The sequence below is a fragment of the Scleropages formosus genome, chromosome 3, assembly GCF_900964775.1.
Source record: "Scleropages formosus chromosome 3, fSclFor1.1, whole genome shotgun sequence".
NCBI classification, from domain to species: Eukaryota; Metazoa; Chordata; class Actinopteri; order Osteoglossiformes; family Osteoglossidae; genus Scleropages; species Scleropages formosus.
Genome location: NC_041808.1, coordinates 17,971,497 through 17,990,875, shown reverse-complemented (window position 1 = coordinate 17,990,875; position 19,379 = coordinate 17,971,497). Strand labels below are relative to the sequence as shown.

At 39.8% G+C, this 19,379-nt stretch overlaps 3 protein-coding genes across 6 annotated transcripts in view; 2 read left to right on the top strand and 1 right to left on the bottom strand.

Annotated features, from left to right (window-relative positions):
- The first annotated feature begins 235 nt into the window (after nucleotides 1–235).
- Nucleotides 236–6,755, top strand: zbtb41 (zinc finger and BTB domain containing 41). Of its 2 annotated transcripts, none has more exons than XM_018753773.2 (11): nucleotides 236–310; nucleotides 1,176–2,340; nucleotides 3,228–3,435; nucleotides 3,583–3,652; nucleotides 4,158–4,305; nucleotides 4,432–4,561; nucleotides 4,813–4,908; nucleotides 5,171–5,277; nucleotides 5,368–5,473; nucleotides 5,630–5,718; nucleotides 5,830–6,755. In XM_018753773.2, exons 2-11 carry the CDS (start codon nucleotides 1,200–1,202, stop codon nucleotides 6,435–6,437), a joined length of 2,703 nt encoding a protein of 900 aa, XP_018609289.2. In that variant the 5' UTR covers nucleotides 236–310; nucleotides 1,176–1,199; the 3' UTR covers nucleotides 6,438–6,755. The 2 variants fall into 2 exon arrangements, with proteins under 2 accessions (XP_018609289.2, XP_018609288.2); XM_018753772.2 differs by having other exon boundaries at nucleotides 280–409.
- A 507-nt stretch (nucleotides 6,756–7,262) lies between these two features.
- LOC108935278 (coagulation factor XIII B chain-like) lies at nucleotides 7,263–12,265 on the bottom strand. Of its 2 annotated transcripts, XM_018753774.2 has the most exons (9): nucleotides 12,128–12,265; nucleotides 11,735–11,917; nucleotides 11,165–11,323; nucleotides 10,856–11,041; nucleotides 10,586–10,621; nucleotides 9,941–9,979; nucleotides 9,363–9,521; nucleotides 8,515–9,247; nucleotides 7,263–8,167 (listed from the first exon to the last, which is right to left on the bottom strand). In XM_018753774.2, the coding sequence occupies exons 1-8, from the start codon at nucleotides 12,192–12,194 to the stop codon at nucleotides 9,039–9,041; spliced, it is 1,038 nt and encodes a 345-aa protein (XP_018609290.2). In that variant the 5' UTR covers nucleotides 12,195–12,265; the 3' UTR covers nucleotides 7,263–8,167; nucleotides 8,515–9,038. The 2 variants fall into 2 exon arrangements, with proteins under 2 accessions (XP_018609290.2, XP_018609291.2); XM_018753775.2 differs by lacking the exon at nucleotides 11,165–11,323.
- Nucleotides 12,266–13,773: 1,508 nt separating this feature from the next.
- Nucleotides 13,774–19,379, top strand: part of kcnt2a (potassium channel, subfamily T, member 2a) — a 39,937-nt gene continuing 34,331 nt past the window's right edge. For both annotated transcript variants that reach the window (XM_018753585.2, XM_018753584.2), the window contains exons 1-5: nucleotides 13,774–14,221; nucleotides 17,081–17,160; nucleotides 17,445–17,544; nucleotides 18,467–18,511; nucleotides 18,784–18,832. In XM_018753585.2, coding sequence (XP_018609101.1) covers nucleotides 14,127–14,221; nucleotides 17,081–17,160; nucleotides 17,445–17,544; nucleotides 18,467–18,511; nucleotides 18,784–18,832 — 369 coding nt within the window. In that variant the 5' untranslated portion in view covers nucleotides 13,774–14,126. The remainder of the gene's footprint in view (nucleotides 14,222–17,080; nucleotides 17,161–17,444; nucleotides 17,545–18,466; nucleotides 18,512–18,783; nucleotides 18,833–19,379) is intronic.

The following is a 19,379-nucleotide window of genomic DNA, read 5'->3' as shown; positions in this document are numbered from 1 at the left end:
TTAATAATTACTACAAATCCCATGATGCTACACGGTCTATGAATACGTTCTATAAATACACTCTCTGAATTCGCTTTTCCCAAAACGCACATTTTAAGCTTTTTGGTACCCTTTAAGATACACTCCTTACGACAGTAACGGAAATATTATTATGACATTCACACGATTAAATGTATAAAAATGAATGCGTTCGCTTTTTTCGAAGCTCCTAAAAACTGTACACAACCTGGCACAGCAAACTGAAAGCTATCGCGACAGCCAATCACATCGCACCTTATTCCGAGGTCCAGTGCGATCTGGAAATAGGAAGGTGGGGCGTATTGCGATATTGAGTAAATTTTATTGTTTTATTTTACGAAGCATTGATGTTACACCTGATTTAGATAATTAATTGATTCCGTTTGCCAAGGTAGGAAAAATGCGTGTAGGTTGTCTTTTTTTAAACTTTGAAACTGAATATTTCCAATGGGGCTAGAAGAGTCGGCTGTCAGTGCTCTCCCCACACGGGGGGCCATGGGGTTGAAATGGGGGTCCGCAGGGAGGGTACTGAGGGCTAAATTGCCTCAGTACGTACGACGACCAAGTAGTTATAGTAAAATCCCGCCAATGAGGAGAGTCGCGTGTAGCGATTGCGCTGTTCGCGGTTCGCAAAACACGTAGTGCAGTCAGGGCAAATTAGCTAGCTAATCTAGCCACAACCACGTACGTAATATGTCAGTAGAAAGCTAAAACATTCCCATTCCCTGACGCATGCTGAGTGTCAGTTGGAGGAAAGTTGTGTTATGTAGTAGCAGCCAGTTAGCTACAATACAAACTGCCCAATTATAATAATGGCAGAAAGTGCCATCAGATAATCCGTGCAGTACATGATGTCGGACTTAAATGCCTGTGACTCCTAGTGAGATGTGTGTTTTTTTTTTTTTTTTTTTTTTCTAAACATACACTGGGTCCTCAGGTTGGAAGTCAGTTCATAACGTGTTTTGTGTATAACTCCACTCACTTTTAGGACTTTCACCAAGTCAAAATTCATAAAATCTGAGTAAAATCCATATCCCTCAAATAATTAAGGGATGTTTTTCTATGTATTTGCGGTTGCCATTTTATCCTTGGAGCCCTGCTCTTGGAATCGTGGCACAGCAACTGAATATTTTTCACTCTTTTGTTGTTTTCCTCAGAGTAGCGAGCCAAACGCGTGAATAATGAAAAGGAAAAATCTTTTTAAGCGACGGGACAGCGATGGCTGCAAAGAAAAGGAAAGACAAACAGAGGTTGCAGCCACCAGCTGCCCTGCTTCTGCTCCCTCCACAGATGGGTTGGGTGGCTGTGGAAGCCCCCATTCCTCAAACGCAACCTCACAGCAAAAAAAGCTTTTAAGTTCTCGGCAGAACGATAACAACTTCCTTCAGTTTTTAAACGACGACCGGCAGAAGACGCCGTCGTTTTGTGACCTTGTCGTTGTCGTGGACGGAAAGAGATACAGCGCGCACAAAGTGGTGTTGGCCTTTGGGAGCAGCTACTTTCACACGCGTCTAGTTGAAAGCCCCGACACGGCCCTCCTGACTCTCGACCACATGGACCACTCTGCCTTCCAGCACCTGCTCAAGTTTTTGTATACTTCTGAATTTGTCATTTCTGAGAAGGAGATTCCAATGCTGGTAGAAGCTGCCACACTCCTAGACATTAGGGATGCTGTGAGATTGCTCACCAGCAAAGAGGTGCCTTCCATCTCAGGCCAGGAGCAGCAGGCACCAGTAAAGGAGATTGAGACCAATCCAAAGCCTACTGAGGGCATCTCCAGGACCCCGAGCAGCAGCCGGTGTGCTCACTGCAGCCGCACCTTCTGCTACAGAAAATCCCTGGAGAACCATGTGGCCAGGAGGCACAGTGCTTGTGAGAGCTCCGAGGGAAGGCAGGGAGATTCCAATACAGAAGTGTCCCTCATGGCCAGGAGGTCAGCACGCAGGAGGAGGTGTCCGGTCAAATTTGAGGAGGGCGGTGCTGAAGGGGTGGTCATGTCAGACAAGAGCAGTCCTAGCAGTGCCAACAGCGAGGAGACACCCATTTCAGCAGCAGAAGAGAATGGGGAGGATGAGGAAGGAGATGGAGAGGGCAGGGATGTCGACAGTCAGAGTGCGTTGGACAGAGGTGATGAACTGTACGAGGAGGATTCAGACGATACAGAGAAAGATGAGCAGAATGGTAGTGAAGCGGAGGAGCACAGTGCTGGAACTGATGCCCTGGATCACGTTTATCCGGAGGGGCTGACGCCGGTTGTTGTTCAAATTGCCAACAAAAAAATTCTGAAATGTCCCAAATGTGAAAAGACATTTGACCGAGCAGGTGAGTGGCATGCGACATACGGATCCCTACAGTTTGAACCTCTTAATGTGTTAAACATGACTGTCCCTTTTCATTGTGGGGAGCGCTACAAACCTTGTACAATACTGGTGCAGAGTGGCTGCAAAGCTTCCTGTTGTTTAACTCATTTATTATTTTGTTTCGTAATGTATGCTTTTACCCAAAGGAGCATACAGTTTTACACATTTATACAACTGTATTTTACTAGAGCAATTCAGATAAAGTACTTTGCTCCGAAGATGAGAGAGGACCCAAACCTGCAACACAGTGTTCTTAACAAATGCTCGACTAGCTGCCCCAGTATTTGCTCATATACACTGCCTCCTCCTGTTACAAATGGTCAAATTAGTAATTTCTGATGATACAAACATTATGATTTATTTAACAGAATTTTCTGTTTTCAGAGTTTTCTGTTTGCAGCAGAGTGAATGTGAATTTAGTTTCTGCAGAGCAGGAGTGTGGGATATTCTTAATTCAACTGATGTCTACAGTATTTATAGCTTGCATTGTTCACGAGAGTTGGTGAAGACAAGATGAATTTAGAGCAAGATTATGGGAAGAAGCAACCAGTAATCATCATGGAATAGGACTCTAAATAGGCAACATTTTTGTCAGTCACTTAAGTTTTAATTTTAATGTAACCAGCAGTAATGTTTGGATGTGCAAATAGAATGGATTACCAACAGACTGTTGGTAATGTGAGGAGCCAGTGTATGTACTTGCTATCACTTTACTCATGTCTTCCTTAAACGTTTTTATTTTGTTGTTATCGCATAGGCTCTGCTATGTATACTCTTATAAATTATTTTAAAGACAGACCATGTATACATGCATACAAAATGAAGATCAATTTCTTATTCTTTCCACAGGGAAGTATGAGAGCCACACGCGAGTTCACACTGGGGAGAAGCCATTTCAATGCGACATCTGCCAACAGTGCTATTCGACCAAGTCAAACCTCACAGTGCACAAGAAAAAACACAACAGTGAAATACCATTCCAAAAGAAAGAACACAAGTGCCCCTTCTGCAATAAGCTGCATGCAAGCAAGAAAACATTAGCTAAGCATGTTAGAAGGTGGGCATCAGTCATCTTGAGTGGGGAATCAGATCCTTCAGATGTCACGCACCTAGTCATTTAGCCACTAAGTTAACTGTCGTCTGCCCCACAAACATGTTGTAACGCCAATGAAATATGCGTTGCATTTATATATACTTCTTTCAGGTTCCACTCTGACCAAATTCAAGAGTTTCTTTCAATGAAGAAGAGAAAAAGCGAAGGCTGGAAATGTGATGTAAGTTTCTTTACTGTCATAAATGTTGAAGCAAATGACTTTGAGAATAAAGTGTTCGACTTCTGCAAGTTTTTTATATTTTTTTTTACTGTATCTACTTTGTAGCTGCCAATATATCTCATTCATTATGGGGCAGCAGGTGGCACAGTGGTTAGAGCTGCTGCCTTGTTCTTAAAGGACTCAGGTCTTAATCTCACGTATTGCTGTAGTACCTGTGATTAAGGTACTTACCGTTAATTGAGACAGTAAAAATTACCCAGCAGTATAAATGTGGGAATTATTATGAGGAGCTTACCATTGTAAGTCACTTTGGAGAAAACTGTCAGGTGAACAAATAAAATGTTAATGTAATGTGGCCATATTTGGATGAACAAAAGTGAAGATAAGAAAATGATGACATATTTTGTACTCCTATGTGTGTAGAATTGTAGTTTTTCACAGCTTTATATTTTTGGGGTGGTACAGTCCATGCAGTGATAATATGGGCTGTGTTTTTTTTTGTCAGATCTGCCATAAGTCCTTTACTCGGCGGCCCCATCTTGAGGAGCACATGATCTTGCACTCCCAGGACAGGCCCTTTAAGTGCACGTACTGCGATGACTACTTCAAGTCAAGGTTTGCACGGCTGAAGCACCAAGAGAAGTACCATTTAGGTAACGGAAGCTTCTTTTTTGTGGGCGGGTGCTATCTATCTTATCCACTGTATTTGGGCCATTAATGGAACATTAGCAGAGGAAAAGTAGGAGGCGTAGTAAGTTAGTGGGCCAATTTGTTTTTAGGACCATTTCCATGTGACATCTGTGGGAGACAGTTCAATGACACAGGAAACCGGAAGCGCCACATTGAATGCACCCATGGAGGAAAGAGGAAGTGGACCTGCTTCATTTGTGGGAAATCTGTACGAGAGAGGTAGTAACATAAGGGAAAATTTTTAATTTAAAGACTTAGTCATAACTTTAATGAGTCATAGCTTTAATAAAGAATTCCAGATGTTCAGTTACAAGTGAAATGGAATTTTACTGTGTCATATGACCCTGATTCTTATTTACATAGGCAATTTAGCCTGCCCATGTTATAAGGAGTGGGTACTGTTTGTACTAGAGTCATAATACTGATGTCAAAATCATCTGAATTATCTTTCATATACCTTTGTTTTGTAGAACAACTTTGAAGGAACATCTGAGGATTCACAGTGGGGAGAAGCCTCACCTTTGCAGTATATGTGGTCAGAGTTTCCGACATGGAAGTTCCTACAGGTGAGATTTTTTTATTTTTAAAACAGTACTGGGTCACAGCAGCATGAATATAAATACACTGACAGATTGCATATACATACACATACATAAAAGTTGAATTATCATGCAGATCAAACGTTAATTTTTATTCTGGAAGAAAGGTAAACACTTATTAATGCAGGGAACTTCAGGTGTGCGCTAAAGTAATAAATATTTTGCAAGGTATGTAAGTATTTCCTTGTCTTATTGCCCAAATTGTTCAATTATCTCTCGGTCTTGACAGACTACATCTTAGAGTCCACCACGATGACAAACGCTACGAGTGTGATGAATGTGGGAAAACGTTCATCCGGCATGACCATCTGACCAAACATAAAAAAATACACTCTGGTAAACTGGCCCTTGTTCCTTTATGTGCTTCGCAGTGTGGACCATATTGAGTATTTAGCTGCATATAAAAGAGTTGCCCGTTCCCCACAGGAGAGAAAGCTCATCAGTGTGAAGAGTGCGGAAAGTGTTTTCGGCGCCACGACCACCTTACAGTACATTACAGGAGCGTTCACCTGGGAGAAAAAGTCTGGCAGAAGTAAGAAAACCTGCAAGTTTTACTCAGTTTCCCTCTTCCAGTCAAAAAGCTCACTCTAGAATTTGTATTTTTTCTTATTAAATGCAGTGGAGTCGATGTTAAGCACTGCTGAGGTCCCGTAACATCTCATTCTGAACAAAACTTGTATTCACATAGGTACAAAGCAGCCCTGCATCAGTGTGAAGTCTGTAAGAAAGAATTCAAAGGAAAGTCAAGCTTGGAGATGCATTTCAGGACACATTCAGGTATGTTAAACAGTTATATTGTCAAAACAACTAATCATATGTGTACATGCAGAATTCTTCCTGTGTCAGTACTGTTTATTGTGTAATGGCATCAATCTCTTGCTTTCAAAGGGGAGAAACCTTACAGATGCCCCACTTGCAACCAGACTTTTCGTATTAAGAAGACCTTAACAAAGCATATGGTGATACACTCCGACGCCCGGCCATTCAACTGTCCACACTGCAGCGCCACCTTTAAGAGGAAAGACAAGTTGAAGTACCACATGGATCACGTCCATGGAACTAAGGCACCCGAGGAGTCTCCTGCAGGGACAGGCGAGGAGAAGGCTGCTGGCCATCGGGCCTCATACCGTAATGAGGTGTACCCCTCTGAGCAGAAGGCCAACATCCACGATGCCCCAGCTGATGTGTGTGTACCTGTAGCACTTGTTCCTGTTCCGATGCCAGAGGTCACCAGTCAGACTGGCCTTGTAGGGCCTGGCCCCCCACTAATTCTCCAGTCTCAGTCAGAGGGGCAACCTACAGCAGAGTACCAGCCACCCGCTGACCTGGTTTTCTTGGAGAAATACACGTTGACTCCCCAGCCAGCCAATATTGTCCATCCGGTGCGGCCTGACCAGATGCTTGACCCCAGAGACCAGTCTTACCTGGGTACTTTGCTTGGGTTGGATTCTGCTGCCCCAGTACAAAACATTTCAAATTCTGATCATGCTCACTGATACCTCTAACTTTGTCAAAATCTGTATACAGGGGTTTGTTAACATAAGTAACCTTTTCTGGCCAGCGCTGGTTCTGTATTTTACATTCATGTACACATCTCCAAGAAAGTTTAAAAATATTCTCTACAGTACATTGGTACTGTGGTGGAGGAGAGGAGGCCCATTTGGGAGAGCGGAGAGAGGGTTAATTACCTCAGAAAGAAAGAGCTGCTTACATGTCCTAATGAAGTATTATGTTGCAGAATCAATATTAATTCCATTAACAGTATGTGTAGGTATAATTCAGGCATCTGTATCTCTTGTACTGTTATCAATAAATATCCAGATTCAGAAACTCTGTCTGCTGTTCTTCCATGAAATCATTTCAGCTGGTTAATTCTAATTCTAATCACTAATTCTTCTTGATTAATAATGTTCATTTTCTACATGTAAGTTTAGTTTCACATCACCATCTAAAAGTTTTTAATAAAAATCTAGAGACATTATTTGTTAAGTTTTCCATCTGAAATTCAGAATGTTCAAAGTGGAAATTTTGGAGGTTCTGCCTCCTGTATCTAAATGTAGGATGCCCCAATGGTGGAGAGCTTGGTGGAGGAGATAATGTTCTGCTGTTTCAGGGAGATTGAGAAGCCATGGTTTCTTTAGCACGTCTATCTTGCTGTGTTCTTTTTTATTGTTTCATTTTGTAATAGTAATACAGAATCAGTTGGAAAAATATAATAAATTAATTTTTTTTCCAATACTGAAAGAGGACATTTACACATTTAAACAGAAAAATACACAAATAGAATCCTGTTGTGTGACACATTACTTCGTTTTTTTTACAACAATGTTTTCATCTAAGTCTGATCTGATCAGATGTTTTATGTACTATATGGAATTCAGTAAAGCTGATTACAGGCCCATGTTCTTTTTTTTTGAGATTACCTGATCTGAATAATTATTGATTTTTCAGTCATAATTAGATCAGGTGACCAGTACTGATAGTGTTGTGTGACTGCAGATGTTTGATGTTTGTTAGAAGCAGATTCTAAACTGTTTTCAAACTCTCTTTCTCGGAAATTTATACATTGTTGCAATGAAAAAGAAAATTATCTTCCCTTTTTTTGAAATAACAGGACCCTTGGTACTAATAATGTGATTTCCTACGCCGACTTATTTTTTCCCACAGAATAAGTTTGTACATAGTGAAATTGCTAAAGTCTGTAAAAGAGTTAAATCAGCTCTGATAGCAGCTGGAAGGGACTGTACGGACTACTGTAACTGTGTTTACACTGTTGATATGAAATTGTGCATTTCACTGTGTACATCTTAGCTGTAAAATTACAAGGATGCCAAAAATACATTTCTTTAGCTTTCATTTTCTGAGTAGCACTTAGCACCAAAAACGTGTGTTCTGACACTGAACATGTATTTTTTCGCACAGAATAAAATTCCAGACACAGTGAAAGGGGTAAAGTCTGTGAAAGAGTTAAATCAGCTCTTGTGATTTAATAGTGAAAGGTGTGCGATACACTGTGTGTCGCCTAGTTCAATGGATGTCATGCGTTACTTGATGACTTGTAACGGTCGTGAACATGATGTTGGTGGACGAGCAACATGTGACAAGACAGGGGCCGAAGGGACAAGAGTCCAGAGTGGAAGTTCTTCTGAGAGCTCGGCCGGAAATCCAGTAAGACCGATTGTTGTCGATTGGTCACGTAACAGCAGAGTCCACCATGTGCTTGTGCCTATTGAGACAATATAAAAGAAAAATTTGAAATACATCATTCGTCCACCATTGAATTACCTGTAATTCAGAGTATACAAAAGCACTTGTGCCAGCTTCTACAAAGTGTTCTTTATTCCTGATGCCCAGCCTGTCCATAAATACATGACAGTGTATATGAAAGAGAATGAAAATATGGATGAAAAATCTTTAAATATGTACAAGTTAGCATTAGCACTACACTCCAAATTCTCAGAACCAAATACCATTCCGGTGGTTCTGTGATAATTGTGTAATTACATTTGTGACTTTGTTTTCAGAAAACGGTCACATCTTTGCTTAAATCAGAATGAACAAACTTATACTCACCACTTCTCTTATTAATAATAATAATAGCCTGAAAAAGAAGATTTTTACAGAAAATAGAACACTTAAGACATCTTTGCAGGCATTTTAAATACATTACGAACATCTTGCATCGTAAGAAGTTTCAATAAATGTGATAAAAATTCATTAAATGTATCAATTTCATTGCATAAATGATAAAAACACTTAGTGCTGTAATTTCGTAAATAACTGCTCATGTCATTCTTTTTCTGCGTATGAGAGAAAACACAATCCCCCTGTACTTAGATTGTACAAATGGCACAGTACCTCACCATCCAGCAAATATGAGAGAGTTACCTGTCGAGAGCTCACACCTTACTAAGTAGACCTCAGGGAGCCCTGCAGTCTTCTACAGTTGGACACTGTGGGGTCTCTTTCTGTCCCGTTCAAATGCTACTAACAACAAAGATCTCTCCATTAAGCTGGGGATCTCTTTCTGTGCCAGAATAAGCCCTCACCTAAATTAACACCTTTGTATTAATCGACTAAACAAATCAAGAACGTGGTTAAAGTGCGTTAAAAACTATGTTGAACTTACACATAGGGTAGAGCATAACTCCATTTTGACACACTCCCCAGCCGTAATGATATCGATCTATGTATGCTCCACTTTTGCAGTATAATAAAATATGACCTCCTTCTTCAACATACTGAGTTTCAGGAATATTTTGAAGATTAAATCTGGCATCAATTACTGCTGGTACCACACATGGGTCTAAAAGGAACAGAAATGAACAAAATATATTGTGGTATAATGTTAACACCTAAATGTACAGAAACATGTACAAGTGAAATACTCTGAAGGAAAACAAAAATATTTTGTTACTCACGTAAACAAGTGGGAAGTTCAGACCATCTTCCATTAATGCATCTCGCTTTTGAGGAGCCTCTAAGTTTGAAATGCCTGTTACACTTATATGTAACTTCCATTTGATTGGATTCCACTATATCTCCGTTTTCAAGTTTAAGAAGTGGCCCACACGTTTGACCTAAAAATAAAGTACACATGTTACACTCTTTTAAAATTGTTCGAAATATATAAGGAAAAATGTTTCCACAGCATAGCATGTAATGAATTATAAAAGCTTAGTGAGGAATAGAATCGGAATATGTTGTAACATAAAATCTTCCAAAAAGTGGTGACCCTAACCTTAACCCTAAGAAGTGAAGATAATAAACCAGTAATTTCTCAGGTTCGCTTTAAAATAAGATTTATAAATCCCAGGAATGACCAATTTGTACAAATCGTGCTTAGAGCACTGCGTAGTGTAATAAAGAATTATGCGCTGAGCCATGGAAACTGTTATTTTGCTAATATTAATGGTAATATAGTTAAGAAAAATTGGTATTCATGTTCTGGTGTTCTCCATATCCAACATCTAAAAAGAAATATCTAAATGTTACCCACCAGTGTTCCTGGGCTGTTCTTCTTTTCTTTCCCCTGGACCTGAAAGAAATGGACATTACGAATGAGCTACAGGGCTTTGTGGGAACTGAAGGATTTAAACATAGTGGAAAACTGAATCTCATTTGCTTTGGATGAACTAGTTCATTCAATTTTTTCATCTTAATATTCTTTAGCGGGGGGTGCGGTGGCACAGCGGGTTTGGCCTCTGCCTGCTCTCTGGTAGGCCTGGGGTGCCTTGCGATGGACTGGCGTCCTGTCCTGGGTGTGTCCCCTGCGGCCCGGGTTAGGTTCCGGCTTGCCGTGACCCCGCTCGGGACGAGGGGTCTCAGACAGTGTGTGTGACTTATATTTAGCACATTACAGTCATGCTACATACTGTATTGAAAATATTTGGGGTCATTTCGTTGACTTTGTAGCACATAGTTTCTCTGTAAGTCAACGAAATGACCTTTAAGTGAAATACTTTGGTATCCAAACTATGTCTAGTTTTACTGAGGAAGCAGGTAAGAAACAAGCAGCGAATAATAATTTAGCAAGAGATGTACTATGTTTATGTATATGCATATCATGGTTATTATGATGAGTATATAAGAAAGTGTTTCTTGTAGTTTTTGTTCAGCTGATCACGATATTGACGTCACCCACCAATGTGAGGCTTTCGTTCACTGTTGACCTTTTCACCTGTATGAACACAAAGTTATCAGTAACCTAGAAGGTACTGTGGCAATAGTTAGGTAAAACAGCACAATGCCATCTTGACTGTCCGTAGCATTTTCTGAAAATGTCTTAATTAAATGTTTTACAAAGTAATAATAATTTATGAGCCACATATTGTATTTGTGTAGTGTAACTGGTACAATTAACCTACATCACTGAAGGATTGGATTTGTATGTATATGCAGTAAAATTACTTACATAATGGGTACGTTATCTCTCCATCATTACACTTTCCAACACCATAATGCTGGTAACTTTGATCCGTATACGATCGAAAACCATGCTTGCAATAAACATATGTAGTATCTCCATGTTTAAGTAATGAGCCTTCTATATGTTCAATATTATGCCATGCATCTATTCTTGTTGGTATTTGGCATGGTTCTAATAGAAATAGAACAAGAAACACATTAAGTTATCAAATACATTATTTTCTCTACCAGTATATTAAATAACAAAAGCTATAAATTTTGTACCTTTTTGCATGAAAGTTTTTTTTTTACTCACTTAAGCAAGTGGGAAGTTCAGACCAGTGTCCATCAATACATCTTACTGTGTCGGGTCCACTAAGTGTGAAATGTGCGTTACACCGATACATAACCTCATTTTGATACTGATCGAGTATATATCCGTTTTCAAGTCTTTCAGGGTTTCCACATGTTTCACCTAAAGTTAATGTAGCATAAATACAGCATTACAACTGTCTGAAACAGATGATGAAAAATGTTTTCACAGCATAGCATATAATGAGTTGTGTTCTGAGGAACAGCATCTTTCAAAAAAGCGGTACCGTTGTTTTTCTTCCAGTATTGCTTCTAACTACTGTCACTTTTATTTTGTAACAGTCTGGAGGCTAACGAGCAGTTCATTTGTCAGCTTAACTTTACAACAAAATTCATAAAGCTCAGGAATTGTCACCTCCAGGCAAGTGGGGAGTTCAGATCATTTCCCATTAATTGATCTTACTTTGTTGGAGACCTTCAGTGTATGACTGTTAACAATATTCTATATATGAATGTCAGTGTAGATCCGGGATACAGTAGCCCCCCCTACAGTATTAATGAGAACGGTACTTACGTTTCTTTTCACACATAGGGACATTTTTCCATTCCCCGTTGATGCAAATACTAACACCATTACCTTTAATCTTGTACATTTCATGACATGCATAGGTCACCTGTGAGTGCTGTCTGTACACCCTTTGATATTCCCCTACGATCAGTCCATATTCCACACGGGGTGGAGGAGGGCAGTCTGGTGCTGTCACAACAGAGAACATCAGTTAGCCTCACTAATAAATCTGAGATTGTTTTCCACAACAAATATGTTAGACTACTACTAAAGTATGTATATATATATATACTTTAGTGGTAGTCTAATCTCATAAAATCCCACATTTTTGAGCCAAAGTGCAGGTTTCACTTTCTATCAAACACACCTTTGAATAATTTCTTTTAAAGTAAGACTTACGTATGCTAATTGCCACAGACCAAGTGATGGAAACAGCAAGAATCATATACAGTTTCATAATGTCCATTTCTTCTCAGATCACACTTTCCAGCACTTTTGAGATATCCCTCAGAGTTGTGGGCAACAAGAAAAAATCAATAGCGTTTAAACCCAGGCAAGTTAATAATTTTCCACTGTTTACAAAGCGTATAGGGGGTGCGGTGGCGCAGTGGGTTGGGCCACAGTCCTGCTCTCCGGTGGGTCTGGGGTTCGAGTCCCGCTTGGGGTACCTTGCGACGGACTGGCGTCCCGTCCTGGGTGTGTCCCCTTCCCCTCTGGCCTTACGCCCTGTGTTACCGGGTAGGCTCCGGTTCCCCGTGACCCCGTATGGGACGAGCGGTTCTTAAAATGTGTGTGTGTGTGTGTGTGTGTGTTTACAAAGCACAGCGTGCTGGGCTGAAACAACATTTAATGATACTGTATTTCTGGTTTACGTATTTTTGTATGGAAAATAAAATAAATACTGAAAAATATAAACACTGTCCCGTGTATTTGTGTGAAACTCAAAGAAGTGACAGAAAGCTGAAATTAACTGATTATTTTTACTGCAAGAGCAGCATGTTTTATGACAAAGTAATTTATGACTGAGTTATTTCTCGAGGTTGTGAATGTTACATTTAAAACCGAACAGTAAGTTTCCAGTACAGCAGCAGTTATGATCTCCATGAGCTGTTCAGTCCTTGGCTTCCACTAGATGCCAGTAAAAGAGAATCTGTCCCACTTCCCACCACAGTTTGATGAAAATACGACTACAAAACATAGCCAAGCAGTGCCTGACTTTCCTTTCATGTTTAAAAAGACAGTAGTGCTGGAGAGTCAACTGTGGAAACACATATATTATTTTCAGTTGTACTGATATTTTCCTTATTTGCATAAATCAATAAATATTTGACAAATAAACAAAAGATACCTTATTATTGTTGTTGCTGTTGTTACTACTACTACTACTACTACTAATAATAATAATAATAAAAATAATAAATTCTTCTTCTTCTTCTTCTTATTATTATTATTATTATTATTATTATTATATGTATTTCCTGTTCTGAATATGAAACTTTTCTAATAAAACAAGAATATAAATGATAATATTTATTTTCTCTCTCCTTATTGCCAAAAACCAAGCAGTACATCCTTAAGTATGAGCCCTGTTTCCTAGGTGTTTGGTAACTATATGAACAGTCAAGAAGAGATGCGATTTCTTGGTGTTAAAATCTTTGAGTCAACATTTTCTTCAAGTAGCTCTAAGCTCATGAATGTTTGGAAGTGAAAGTGTATTTGAACAACAACAGTTTCTATGAGGAACATGTGGATGCTGATGCTTAGAGTCATTCACTTAGCTGACACTTTTTGCCAAAGGTGCTTATATGTCAAGATACCCACAGTTATTTACTCATTTTGATAACTGGGTAGTTCTGGGGTACATAAGGGTTGTTACAGCCAGAGGTGTGATGCAAACCTGTGACCTTCGGGTCCAAAGGTAGCAGCTGTCGCCACTAGACCAACTGGATGCTGATGCTGAGAGGATGATGGTGTGGACGTGCATGTGGATGCTACTGATGCTGCTGATGACGTCACTGCGCTGGCTGGGCGCTGGGCGTGTGAAAACAGCGAGACTTCGTTCCACATTCTCATCATCAATAAGAAACGAAACCTCGGATCGCTTCGGACATCGGCTTCCCTCTTCAGCATGACAGAATAAAGACCAGCAAAACGCTTGTCTTTTCCGCAGTTATTCTTATTTTTGAAAACATAATTTCACCGACTGCTGGGAATGGGAGCAGCGTGTGTGGGATCAACAGGCGGGTGTTGGTTTGCTCTCCAACACTGATCAGAAAGTCGCTTTGGGAAGCCGGTGCCTTTTCCTCCCCTGTGCACCGCTTGTTTTGGAGGGGGTTTTTCCTTCTTTCTTTTTTTCTTTCTTTCTTTCTTTCTTTCTTTGTTCTTTCCTCCGCGGAAGATGATCGGTGCGGAGAGCGAGGTGCCCCCGCTGCCCCCCAGGTACCGATTCAGGGATCTGCTGCTCGGCGACCAGAGCTGGCAAAACGACGACAGGTCGGTCTTATAACTTCGTTCCCTTGCTCTTCTCTGGGTTCGAGTCCCTGCCTTTAGTCCACTTCGCTCAACAAGTCTCCGTGTTCCCAGGCTTGGGTTCACTCCCAGGGACCCACAGGGGGTTTTGAAAGCCCCTTCTTAAGTCATTGCTTAAAAAAAACAGTGATGCCAGCACAAGTTTCACGGATGTTTTTTTTATGCATTTGTTTTATTTATTTTAATACGTTGGTAGTCCACCGTGTTGTATGTGTGGATTGGTGACAGGGAATAAAAGAAAAAAAGTTAAAAGTTTGGGTGTATTTTAATTTCACAAATATTTCTTACTGGGGTGTGACGATGCTGATAGTTCTAGTTATTTTATTTTCTTAACTGATGTTTTTATCCAAGCCAAGACAACTTGGACTTTCACCTATTCACGTATGCCGGAGGGGCCCTCTAGTATTTCCCTTTAGCAATTCCAGCTATGGCCCTCCTTAAGGCTGGTAAAAAAAAAAAAAAAAAAACCATACAACTTGAAATCACAACGCAGAGGTGTCCTTAATCACGTCCCCACAAATTTCCCTTTATGAACAAAACTGCACCCTTACTAAATTTGTTGAGAATCTCGCCATGCAATCGCTCACTGCTTCCCCGATGAAATAAGATGAGATCTGAAAGACGCTTAACACTCTTTCTTTGTGATTCCGCACCCATTCTAAACACACATCTGTACTCGTTGTACGTACACAGATTTTCATATACATAGATACAAAGTATTTATGCAAAGCATCGAATCCACAGCCGAATCAAGGGAATGCTTTATTTTATTGTAGCGTCATCACAAAGGCACTAACTGTGTGCGTTGCGGTCAGTGGTAGTACGGACCGACAAGTCCCAGGCTGAACAGTTAGCTGGACTTGATGTCTCAACCACATTCAATGTGAAAACGCACAAGACTTTGGTAAGGGTCCTGGAGGTGTGACCCAGAAGAACAGGAGCAGAGCACTGGGGTGGCACGGTGGGTCCCAGGGTAGTGTTGGTGTCTTACAGTTTGAATTGGGCTCACTTAGTGTGAAGTTTGCATGTTCTCTCTGTGTTTGTGGAGGTTTCCTCGTATAGTCCAAAGTTATGTTTCAGGTGAACTGGTGAAATGCCTCCTTGAGGCGTGTTTCATGGCTATAGTGTATAAATGTGCGAATGACTGTAGGGAGTTTAGTGTAGTGTATCTAACACTCTCAGTTACCTTGGATAAGGGTGTCCACTAAATACTACCTAATAATCACTGTAAGTACTTTGGAGAAAAGTGACTGCTGTTCTTCTGAAATTCAGAAGTCATGATTTTGCCGTCACTAATGTTTTTTTTGACATAATACTTTTACCCCCTTCCCCTCTATTTTGGGCATGAGCATTGTGCCTCCACCTCGGCCTGCTTTGTGCTTCCGCAAAAAAGAGGTCCACCATCAAGGGCCCGAAGGCTCTCGGTTCTGGCTCCAGTCTTGTGGAATGGTTTTCTTCTCTCACTCAGAACTGCTGACTCCCTCTCAATATTCAAGAAGGTTCTCAAAACTCATCTCTTCCAGGCACATATTTCTCCAAACCTCCTTTTTTTCTCTATACACTTAAAAAATATGATTTGTCACAAATACCTTTGTGTGTCCTATCAATTCTATATGCTGCTACTCATGTGATGTTATTGTTAATGTTATCTGTTGTAACATTTTGCACTCTATCAATTCTATATGCAGCAACTCATATAATGTTTGCTCATTTAAACAGTGGCATCACACATCCTGACTACTTTGAGAATTGCTTGTCTATATCTATGTCTTTCTGTCTGTTGGCGAAATGCTCTTTTGTTTTCTCTGAGTTACACTGGATAAAATTGCATGCTAAATTAATAAATGTATCAGTGCACAGCAACTCACTTTAATTAAAGGAGCTGTGCAGAAACCCAATGGACGATTAGGGCAGAGCGGGAGAGTGCGGGGGAGGGACTGTCTCTCTAAAGTGACTTCAGAGACCTGGCTGCATGTGTTTCCTGCATATTAGGAAATTACTCTGTAAGAGAGAGAAATAAGGTCCTTAATGAGCCCCCAAAGCTGAGGGAAGGAAGCAGAGAAAGCCGAGCTGTAACTGATCAAGCCTGGGTTACTGCAAAATGAGAACAAGCACTGCTTTTTGGATGGAAAATACAAGGTGACATGTCTGCAGTGAGAGGTATTAGAGAACAGTGCACGGTTTCACTCACAGTGTGCACCACCTGTTACAACACTATGACAGATGTTATAGCACAGCATCAGCTGTACTGCACATCGGTCCAAGCGTATAACTCCAAGAAACAACTCTATATGTGCGTGCAGTTGGGCAGCAGGTACATTAGTTGTTAGAGCTGCAGCATTCAAACTTCTAGGTTGCAGGTTTGAATCCGAATCCTGTTTCCATCTGTAGTAGCCTTGAGTAAGGTACTTAGCCCAAATTGCTACAGTCAAAATTACTCAGCTGCATAAATGGGTAAAACATTGTAAGTTGTATAACACTGTAAGTCACTTTGGAAAAAAGCATAAATTAAATTAATGAGTAAATTCGTAATGTAATTCATGTTTATGAAAAGTTTGCTATATATTATAAAGAAATGAGTGTTATTCCTTTTCACTTAGTTTGGTAACCACTTTCAGGATTTTTAAATGTGATTTACCATTCCTTAGGAGCACGGAGTTGGAGCGATAAAACTTATGATAAAAAATAACTTCGTGTTTGAGTGTATCTGTTGACCAGCTGAACTAGTAACTGCTCTTCACTGTTCTTTACTGTTCTTCAGACCTTCGCTATTTTTAAGCAGCAAATAAACACTATTCTACCATCTTGTTCTGTTCTTTTCAGTGTGCAAGTTGAATTTTATGTGAATGAAAATACATTGAAAGAGAGACTGAAACTGTTCTTCATAAAAAATCAAAGATCAAGTAAGTTTGATCATGAAATCTATTGTGCTACACCTTTTAAAATTTTCAGTGTATTATCCTGCAAAAATAACAGTTCTGAACTTCACCAGTTTAAATGTATGTACAATATTTATTAAAACATATCAATATGAAGTCTTTATCATTTAAAGCTTATATTTATTTTGTATTTCTATTTATTAAAATGTTCCCATACATTTTAATATATTTTCAGAGAGAGAGATACACTTTGTATTTCAGTAAAATTTAAAACCAATAAGAAATGCTGCTCAGTTTCAATTTTTCAGGTCTTCGAATACGTGTGTTCCACTTCTCGCTCAAGGTCCTCAGCTGCCTTTTGTATATATGCCGAGTGCTGACAGAAGACCCCGCAACGAAAAAAGCATGGTGAAGGCATTCTTATTCTTATTCTATTTTTATGACCGTTTCTGGATCTCTCAGTTGAGAGTTGAGATTGGAAACATGGGAGGCACTGATGCGGTGCATGATCCAGCTTTGAGAAGTGGGAAAAGACACCTTGCACTGAAGCATGGCCATCATTTTGCAGGCGCTGTGATTATATGTGACAACACCACATAACGGCTGCTAGTGTTCACATATTCGTCATTATACCACATAGAGAAAGTAGGACAACTGCTGCTGTTTAAGTACATACAGAAGAACCCAAACTGCTATGATAGAGGATGAATATTGTAGAAAAACCTAAAAAACACTCAATATGTTTGAGGATACATGGCGCTTTATGGTTATGCGGACATCTATATTAGAACAGTTGTCACTCATAACATTATTTACTACACCGGGAAAAAAAACACAATTCTAATTTTATAAATTAAGTAATAGATGAAATGAAACCGGTGGTGTGGTGGTGCAGTGGGTTTGGCCTGTGCTTGCTCTTGGGTGGGTATGGGCTTCAAGTCCCTCTTGGGGTACCTTGTGATAGACTGGTGTTCCATCCCCCTCCAGCCTTATGCCCTGTGTTGCCAGGTTAGGCTCTGTGACCCCACTTGGCACCAGCAGTTTCAGACAGTGTGTGTGTGAAATGAAAAAATAATTTTTTTTTTCAATTTCTCTGCTCTCTTGATGTTTCAACTGTATGCTAAAATTATGAGAAGGAATAGAAAGAGTGAAAATATATGGAAATTATTATTAATGTGACATTCTCAAAGTCATATTCTGTTTTTCCTGTCTAAGGAAAATGTCTTCCTTAATTGGTTAGTTGGTGGACTGGAACCATTTATACATGATGTTCGTATGTACTATTAACACATGTAAAGCCTTGTATTGTTGTGTTTTTTATTTTCTCAAGCTGGGGGTGCTCAGACCAGACCTATGTTTTCTTAAAGATTGATTGGTGAGTATGTTGGTTCTGTTGATGTGTTCACTGTGGTTTATTTGCCTTTTCAAGCCACATCGAAAATCACAATTCTTGACACTCATTTGGCACATTAAATAGTTGTTTTTGAGGTGTTACCTGTAACGGTCTCATTTCTCTAGAACGTTGCTGCTATATACTCCTTTGGAACACACGCCACCTCAAATTTTAAATTGCGTATTGCAAAGTCCCATATTTTTAACTGATATTGTGAGCAGCTTTCTTAATTATTTTCACGATTACGCTACCAGGTCTCCTATAATCTGGGTGGAGAGAAGTCTTCCACTATGGGCATTACAGGTAATATCAAGAAATATAGCATCTTATAAAAAGTTAATGATTTTGTGAATCAAGGAACTGGTTTGGCATCAGTCTGACATTTTTTCAGAATATCAATAAGAATGAGAAGGTCATTCCTGCGGTAGTTATTATTATTATTATTGTTGTTGTCATTGTTGCTTTTGTGGATATTTTATGTCTCTAGAAAACAGATGCATTGTGAAGAATGTCATGAATAAAGATCTTAATAAATTACAGAAGCAATATATAGGTGGTCCTCGATTTACGACAGGGTTACGTTTCATGAAACCCATCATAAGTTGAAAATACATTTAATACGCCTAATACACACCTCTGCGTGACAGACTGGGAGATGCGGATTGGTGCTGCTGCCCAGCATCGCCGGAGAGTATCGCTCCGCACATCGCTTACCTGGGAAAAAAAATCAAAATTCGAAATGCGGTTTCTACTGAATGTCTATCGCCAGCTCACCATCGTAAAGTCGAAAAATTGTAAGTCGAAACATCGTAAGTCGGGGACCACCTGTATGTGCTTGTTTATTCTTTTA